Genomic DNA, 9,246 nt, shown 5'->3' with positions numbered 1-9,246 from the left:
AACAACAACAACAACAAAGCCTTTTCCCACTAAGTGAGGTCGGCTATATGAATCCTAGAACGCCATTGCGCTCGGTTTTGTGTCATTTGCTCCGTTAGATCCAAGTACTCTAAGTATTTTCTTAGTGCCTCTTCCAAAGTTTTCCTAGGTCTTCCTCTACCCCTTCGGCCCTGAACCTCTGTCCCGTAGTCACATCTTCGAACCAGAGTGTCAGTAGGCCTTCTTTGCACATGTCCAAACTACCGTAACCGATTTTCTCTCATCTTTCTTTCAATTTCGGCTACTCCTACTTTACCTCGGATATCCTCATTCCCAATCTTATCTTTTCTCGTGTGCCCACACATCCCACGAAGCATCCTCATCTCCGCTACACCCATTTTGTGTACGTGTTGATGCTTCACCGCCCAACATTCTGTGCCATACAACATCGCTGACCTTATTGTCGTCCTATAAAATTTTCCCTTGAGCTTCAGTGGCTTACGACGGTCACACAACACGCCGGATGCACTCTTACACTTCATCCATCCAGCTTGTATTCTATGGTTGAGATCTCCATCTAATTCTCCGTTCTCTTGCAAGATAGATCCTAGGCAGCGAAAACGGTCGCTTTTTGTGATCTTCGCTAGATTGCTCCGGTCATTAGTGTGGATAAGTATATAAATGGATAGAGATAGGAAAGCAAACACAAGATGTACGTGGTTCACCCATATTGGCTACGTCCACGGAATAGAGGAGTTCTCATTAATTGTGAAGGGTTTACACAAGTACATAGGTTCAAGCTCTCCTTTAGTGAGTACAAGTGAATGATTTAGTACAAAAGACATTAGGAAATATTGTGGGAGAATAATCTCGTAATCACGAAACTTCTAAGTACCGGAGTGTGGTATCGTCTTGATTTGCCTTATCTGTCTCGTAGGTAGATGTGACATATTCTCTGGAAGTACTCTTCCTCCATCCAGGGGTGGTATCTTTAACTGGTGGAGATGCACAAGGTAATGTATCAATTTCACTTGAAGTTTACTTGTAGTTTCAGGCTTGGTCAAGCGCGATACAAACCATGTAGTAGGAGTCCCCCAAGTCGCCGAGCTAGGGGATCTGCTGAAAGAGGTGACAGACAAGGTAAGCAATCAGAGCTCCAAGCAATCAGTCCCAGATCAGAACTTTGATTTCGAGTTCCGGCTGATTGTTCACATTCTCCCTATCTTGCAGGCAGCATGAAGGATAAAGAGAAGAAAAATGAGAAGAGATGATATGGGATACTTTTGCTTTTGAAGAAGTAACTTTCCACAGGCTTATTCTTGAACTGGGCTGGAGGGTTTTCTGGTTTCCTCCAGAGTATAAGGCCGACTGAAGAATTTGAGGGTCAAAACAAGTCCATCAAAACTATAGTACGTTCGACCCTGCTGATATGGGATACTTTTGCTTTTGACAGAGTAGTGAATGTATCGGCACGTGTGTTGTTACGCTTGTCTCCACATGCTTCCTTGTATCCTTCTCACTTGCCCTATCTGTTTCTCAGGCAACTGCGGTATCTTCCCTGGAAGCATAAGATGTTGAAGATGAGTACTCGAGAGCAATGCCAGGTAAGTAATCAAGTAAGGGGTTCCAGGCAGTCAGTTCCTGACTGGAAGCTTGATTCCAAGTGCTGACTGATTGCTCTCTTTCTCCTTGTCTTGCAGATAAGAACAAGGTCAAAGGAAAAGACAGGGAAAAAGCATGATATGGGATACTCTTGCTTTTAACCCTGATGATATGAGATATTCTTGCTCTAGTATAACTTGTCTGCAGAGGTATTATCGGGGGGAAAGAAAGCTGAATATTTCGAAAGGCTTCGTTGGGAGTGCCCTCTCAGATATGAGGAAGGGTTGAGCATTTTTGCAGGTCTGCATGTCCGTTAGGGATAGAGGTTGACATATATAGGAGTCTCCCTAACAACGAGTAGTAATGCTATTCCTTTACCCTGCTTGGTCATAGCACGGTTGTGGGAGCTGCCAGCTTCACATGTTTTAACTCTGTTAGAGCACTTTGAAAAAGTGGTCTGTGGTATCTGGAAAGTTGATGTTGCGTGTGAAGATTACAGACAAGCTTTATCCAAGGAGATCCGGCTCTTGAAGTTGGGAAAGTGGTGCCTCTTCGGTTTTCGAACAAGTAATCCTGTCGGGGATCTGGCTTTCGAGATTCGGAGAACGATGCCTTTTCGATTTTTGAGAAATCAATCCTGCTGGGGGTCTGGCTCTCGAGATTCGGAGAGCGGTGTTTCTTCGATTTTTTAGAAAGTAATCATGTTGGGAGTCTGGCTCTCGAGATTCGGAGGGCGGTGCCTCTTCGATTTTGGAGCAAGCAATCTTGTTGGGAGTGTTTTCTCGAATGTGAGTAAAGGTTGGGCATGTTTGCTAGTCTACCTTGCCACGAAGCACAGAGGTTGACACACAGGGACTTTCCAATTATCCAGCAATGGTACTGTTCCTTTACCCTTGTGGGTAATAATATGGGAGCTAGACCTTCAAAATTTATGTGTCTAAACTTTGTTAGTGCTGTTTCTTTGCTATTCTTTTACCCTTCTTGGTCAGAGCGATGTAGTGGGAGTTGCAAGCTTCACGTGTCTCAACTTTGTCAGAGAACTTTGGCAAAGTTATTTGTGGTACCCATGAGCTAATGTTGCGTGTGGAAAGTGGGTGATTGAACAGTAAGATTCATGTGCTTTCTACTTCACCAGAAATCTTCGACAGAATGCCCATAATTTCCGCAAAGCTGAGTGTGCGTGTGACAAGTGCTGACAAGGCTGGAAAAGTAGGTGCCTCTTCGATTTCTAAGATCGACCCTCGTGGTCTCTGAGCAGCCCAGCTTTTGAGAAAGCAAGCGCCTCTTCGATTTCTGAGATCGGCCTTCGTGGTCCTTGAAAAGCCCAACTTTTGAGAAAGCAAATGCCTCTTCGATTTCTGAGATCGACCCTCGTGGTCTCTGAGCAGCCCAGCTTTTGAGAAAGCAAACGCCTCTTCGATTTCTGAGTAGGCGCCTCTTCGATTTCTGAAGCTCCGTCAAGTGCAGATTTTTATAGAGGCTGGCATTAAGTTCCAAAGCACATTTGAATCTCTACCAGTAGAAGCTCCATTCTTGCACTTCTAAGATCTTGATTTGTCCGACCTCGTCTCTCTTCACACCTTTGAAAATGTCTGGCCCCTCCGACCGTCGTTTTGACTTGAACGTTGTTTAAGAGGCAGCCACGCCTTTTCCAGACAACATATGGCGTCCATCATTCGTCTCCCCTACTGGTCCTCTTACCGTTGGGGATTCCGTGATGAAGAATGATATGACCGCTGCGGTAGTGGCCATGAACCTTCTCACTCTCAAAGATAACAGACTAATTTCCAAACGGTCTAATGAGTTGGCTGTTAAGGATTCTCTGGCTCTTAGTGTTCAGTGTACAGGTTCTGTGTCTAATATGGTCCAACGCCTATTTGCTCGAACCCGCCAAGTTGAATCATTGGCGGCTGAAGTGATGAGTCTCAAACAGGAGATTAGAGGTCTCAAGCATGAGAATAAACAGTTGCACCGGCTCGCACATGACTATGCTACAAACATGAAGAGGAAGCTTGACCAGATGAAGGAATCTGATGGTCAGGTTTTACTTGATCATCAGAGATTTGTGGGTTTGTTCCAAAGGCATTTATTGTCTTCGTCTTCTGGGGCTGTACCGCATAATGAAGCTCCAAATGATCAACTTCTGATGCCTCCTCCTTCTAGGGTTCTGTCCGGTACCGAGGCTCATAATGATCCCCATCCAGTGCCTTCTCTTTCTGGGGCTCTACCGACTGCTGAGACTTCTCCTAAGCAATCTTTGTGAAGGTTTCCTCTTGTTTGTTTATTTTGACTCATGTATATGTACATATTTGTAACTTATCAGGGATATCAATAAATAAGTTTTCCTTTATTTCAACGTATTGTGTTAAATACACCAAAGCCTTCTTCGCTAAGTTCTTTGAATTTTCTTTTGTTGAAGCTTATATGTTGAAGCTTTGTGAGTGGATCATGTAGGTTGAGGTAGTGTTCCCTTAATTTCCCGAGTGAGGAAAACTTCTTGGTTGTAGACTTGGAAAATCCAAGTCACTGAGTGGGATTGGCTATATGAATCTTAGAACGCCATTGTGTTCTGTCATGTGTCATGTCCTCCTTAGATCCAAGTACTCTAAGTCTTTTCTTAGGGTCTCTTCCAAAGTTTTCCTATGTCTTCCTCTACCCCTTCGGCCCTGAACCTCTGTCCCATAGTCGCATCTTCTAATCGGAGCGTCAGTAGGCCTTCTTTGCACATGTCCAAACCACCGTAACCGATTTTCTCTCATCTTTCCTTCAATTTCGGTTACTCCTATTTTACCCCGGATATCCTCATTCCTAATCTTATCCTTTCTCGTGTGCCCACACATCCAACGAAGCATCCTCATCTCCGCTACACCCATTTTGTGTACGTGTTGATGCTTCACCGCCCAACATTCTGTGCCATACAGCATCGCCGGCCTTATTGCCGTCCTATAAAATTTTCCCTTGAGCTTCAGTGGCATACGGCGGTCACACAACATGTCGGATGCACTCTTCCACTTCATCCATCCAGCTTGTATTCTATGGTTGAGATCTCTATCTAATTCTCCGTTCTTTTGCAAGATAGATCCTAGGTAACGAAAACGGTCGCTCTTTGGTATTTCTTGATCTCCGATCCTCACCCCTAACTCGTTTTGGCCTCCATTTGCACTGAACTTGCACTCCATATATTCTGTCTTTGATTGGCTTAGGCGAAGACCTTTAGATTCCAACACTTCTCTCCAAAGGTTAAGCTTTGCATTTACCCCTTCCTGAGTTTCATCTATCAACACTATATCGTCTGCGAAAAGCATACACCAAGGAATATCATCTTGAATATGTCCTGTTAACTCATCCATTACCAACGCAAAAAGGTAAGGACTTAAGGATGAGCCTTGATGTAATCCTACAGTTATGGGAAAGCTTTCGGTTTATCCTTCATGAGTTCTTACGGCAGTCTTTGCTCCTTCATACATATCATTTATAGCTTGGATATATGCTACTCGTACTCATTTCTTCTCTAAAATCCTCCAAAGAATGTCTCTTGGGACCCTATCATACGCTTTTTCCAAATCCTTTTTCTCATCTCTATATCTTTCCATCAATCTTCGTAAGAGATAGATTGCCTCCATGGTTAAGCGCCCTGGCATGAACCTGAATTGGTTGTCCGAAACCCGTGTCTCTTGCCTCAATCTATGCTCAATGACTCTCTCCCAGAGCTTCATTGTATGACTCATTAGCTTAATACCCCTATAGTTCATGCAATTTTGTATGTCGCCCTTATTCTTGTAGATAGGCACCAAAGTGCTCGTTCGCCACTCATTTGGCATCTTCTTCGTTTTCAAAATCCTATTGAAAAGGTCAGTGAGCCATGTTATACCTGTCTCTCCCAAAACTTTCCACACTTCGATTGGTATATCGTCTAGGCCTACTGCTTTTCTATGCTTCATCTTCTTCAAAGCTACAACCACTTCTTCATTCCGGATTCGACGATAAAAAACATAGTTTCTACACTCTTCTGAGTTACTCAACTCCCCTAAAGAAGCACTCCTTTCATGTCCTTCATTGAAAAGATTATGAAAATAACCTCTCCATCTGTTCCAAATTGAAAATTGCTTAATACAAAGTTGAGAATAAGGATAAACTCACAAGACTAATCGTGAAACCATAACTTCAACAGTTTTCTGTGAGTCCTTCACCTGGAACTCAACAGTTATGCTGCCATGCATTCAATACCAGATAATCTTAACAGCTTACAAAAATTGGATTAGATCCATTTCCCAGAACAAAAAATATCTGAAAATACATGAATCTGTCGGCCTTTTGATATCATTACTCTTTGGAAATGGACCGCCGGACGTGCAGTGATCATTTGAATTATCAAAGGACCAGACAATGCATTTGTTTTTCCCTAAACCGTAAACCCTAGACAATGTATTTTTTCCTTACCTTTTTTGCAGATGTATAGCTTGAGCTATAAGCCAAAATTGGTGACCAGAATATAGTTGGGAGACTTTACCCAAGAAATGGGTAAAGCTTCGTTCAGGGGTTCACACAAAGTATAGTGAGCCTTATGGTTCTAGTACCACAAAATATATAACCCATACAATGCTAGTTCCCTCTAATAGATGTAGTTTGACTATAGTTAGTAGTAGTATAGATTAGTTAGATACGTAGAACGAAAAAAAAAAGGTCACTTCCTAGCGTTGCCTGCTTGGCTGTACACTACTACTAAAGCAACGTTATTTTGCTATTCTACCTCTTGAAAATGGTTCCTAAAGCTACCTACTAGCGCTAGCAGGAGGTAATAGCAAAAGCAAAGCTAGTAGCCAGCCGCTGCTATCTCTTCCTATATAGCATAGCTTCAAAATAGCCCAAAGCAATTGTCCTATAGAGCTTCCACCTTCCCTACGCTAAATCAAAGGAAGGGAAGATAATGACATTGAAACAACATCGTATTCTTGGGATCGGAAATAGCCATAGGAAGAATTATAGGAATGATATCTCTTATCAATATAAAAATCAATCTCTTTTTCGCAATCGCCCATCGAAAGAGTGCAACCATGGTCCATGGCAAGCAGGACGCAAATAGAGCTGTCTTTCACAAAAGGATAGAATACTTCATTGAAGTCCACACCCTCTATCTGGCTATAGACCTTAAGAAAGAGCATCTGGTTAATCACGGTCTCAGCCAGCTAAGTCCGTGCCTGTAAAAAGCGAAGGATATGTAGCAGGTCCAGTCTCACCAATTAAAATAGAGAGGCACCGGGGCTTGTAATACAAAGAAATCGCACGGTTAAACAAAGTAAGGCTGATAGGAGGAACAAAACTAGTACTGTAGTGATTCCAGTCTGATCCTGGAGGCGGTCTTCGCTGCCAATGCCAAGAAAAGAAAAAAACCAGCTACGTATATGGAGATATAAGCACCGGTCAGGCCTTAGGTACGCAAGCTTAAGGTGAGTTGGGAGGCTGCTGTATGAAAGTCTTGAGTGCCGCTAAACCAACTGATCATGGGTGTGCATTGTTTCTTGAGTGCTCCTAAGCCTCTTGACCACCCCAACTATATGGATTGGCAACCATTTGGATTTTACTGGAACACGTACTGCTACAAGCAAGAAGGCTAATGATGCTATAAGCAAAAAGCAAAACATACCTGCAAAGGAAGGCAAAGAGAAGATTCAGGTGGCGAGTTGATGAAAATTAGGTTAACTTCCTCATGAAAACTTAAAGAGCATGGGTAACCAGAAGAGGCTAGACATACGTCTTGGGGATGCTATGAAATTGCTCATACAGAAAAACAACAAACAAAAGGAACTCGGTGCAATAGTAGTAGAGCTCTTCATTATATATTGTAGTATTTTATTTGTCGATTTCTGATTTGAGATTCTTACATTCTGCAACGTTACCTCAAGTTTCTTAAGCTTAATGTGTGTGGATCCCTTGACCATACAGTTTATCGCTAGATCAAATTTGATCTTATTCTACTCCCCTAAATGCAAATAGCTCAGTGCAGTTGTTGCTTGTACCCTAAGCGCATACTCATGCAAAAATTATAATATACAACCGAAGCGTAAAACTATTTACACGTTAGAATGATTTAGCTTAGATGCTGAAAATGCAGCTTAAATCCGAGCGACAGCTATATCTTCAATTGGTTTTCGGGGACACCAGGAAGTGCATTTGATTTTTTTGGCACCAGATCGTACCTGTCTTAGAAAATAGGATGTAATGTATGAGTGCAGATTAAAATAGTAACAGACATAAAATTTGAGAATTACAACCACAGGCAGCTCCTTTAGTAAACAATGAGCGAATTTCCAAATGAAAACCTCAATATGCTTCGATGTTCGGTCTATCTTTCAGAGGTTAAGAGCAAGTCTACCCTTAAAAAAATGCATTGGCACTTAGCCCATGTAATCCACTCAGTGAATAGTGATAGACTCTATGAACAGTAAATTGGCCAAATGCTTCTTCAACCCTAAAAAATGTGCTGGCACAAAGTCTAAAATTGCGCTGGCACAAAAGATCTTTGCTCCTACAAAATGCGCTAGCACCCAACCCATTTAAAATATTAAATAATTATTTTATAAAATAATAAATTTTAAATTTAGTTTTAATTTTGGATAGGATTTTTAACCAATCTCGTCACAGTACGTGTCCTTATCCGAACGTACTATTTTGTGAATGGATTTCCGCTAAGATTTTTAACTAATCCCGACGCGCCAAGTGTCACTATATGTTTACAATAATTTAGCCAAGATTTCGATAAGATTTTCAACTAATCTTGTCAAGCCACGTATCTTTAACCGAATGTACTATTTTGTGGATAGATTTCCGTTTAGATTTTCAACTCATCATTTCTTTTTTTGTCCATATAAACCTTACATCCCTACATCCATCATCATTCACACACCAAACTCAATCATTCTTTTTAGCTCAGAATCCTTCTTCATCGTTTTTAAATCTTGAGTTCTTACAATGTCTTCTTCAAGAAGATTGTCCAAACAATTTGAGGGGCAACAGAAAAGATTGTTGGCACAACAGGAAGAATTGTTCAATCTCGAGGAAGGTGAAGATGAGGCTATTGCAATGGAGGAGGATGAGGATGATGAACATAAAAGGCAGAGGGCCTCACATTCTCGTCGTGTCATGGAAGTTGTGGGTTAAATATCCAAACTCAGACGTGCTGCAAACTTAGTAGAAAGACGTGAAAACGAAGTAAAGGTCTATTGGAAGAATATTTTATCCCCAACTGTGTATTCCGTGATCATGTTTTTAGACGTTGTTTTAGAATGCAACGAAGTTTGTTCGACAAAATCATGAGTGCTATTTGCAACCATGATCCATACTTTGTGCAAAAAAAAGATGTTTTTCATGTTCAAGGTCTTATTCCTGAAGAAAAAAAATTACTGATGCCTTGCAGATGCTTGCATATGGAGCATCTGCAGATCAAGTGGATGAGATAACGAGGATGGGAAAATCAACTATTTTGGAGTCCCTAATGCGGTTTTGCTCCGCAATCGAAGCTTTCTATACCAATGAGTACCTTTGGACACCCCCGCCAAGGGACCTGCGAAGGCTGCTGAGGAAGGGTGAGATGAGAGGCTTCCCTGACATGATTGGAAGCATTGACTGCATGCATTAGACCTAGAAAAACTGTCCAAGTGCGTGGCA

General features: G+C 41.9%; 1 protein-coding gene across 1 annotated transcript; it reads right to left on the bottom strand.

Moving 5' to 3' along the window:
- LOC126614366 (uncharacterized) lies at positions 1–5,123 on the bottom strand. The gene is made up of 2 exons (XM_050281991.1): positions 4,254–5,123; positions 1–176 (listed from the first exon to the last, which is right to left on the bottom strand). Exons 1-2 carry the CDS (start codon positions 4,929–4,931, stop codon positions 30–32), a joined length of 825 nt encoding a protein of 274 aa, XP_050137948.1. The 5' UTR covers positions 4,932–5,123; the 3' UTR covers positions 1–29.
- Positions 5,124–9,246: the final 4,123 nt, after the last annotated feature.

Source organism: Malus sylvestris, chromosome 3 (genome assembly GCF_916048215.2).
Source record: "Malus sylvestris chromosome 3, drMalSylv7.2, whole genome shotgun sequence".
In the NCBI taxonomy this organism is placed as follows: domain Eukaryota; kingdom Viridiplantae; phylum Streptophyta; class Magnoliopsida; order Rosales; family Rosaceae; genus Malus; species Malus sylvestris.
The sequence above is the reverse complement of the archived record's forward strand: the minus strand, read 5'-3'. Positions and strand labels throughout refer to the sequence as shown.

Bases quoted from the DNA above. Each gene is read 5' to 3' on its own strand.
- LOC126614366 (XM_050281991.1), bottom strand. From the start codon at position 4,931: ATGGATGAGTTAACAGGACATATTCAAGATGATATTCCTTGGTGTATG. The intron at 177-4,253 runs GTTCAGGGCCGA...TACGGGACAGAG, and splicing joins GATGCGACTATGGGACAGAG to GTTCAGGGCCGAAGGGGTAG.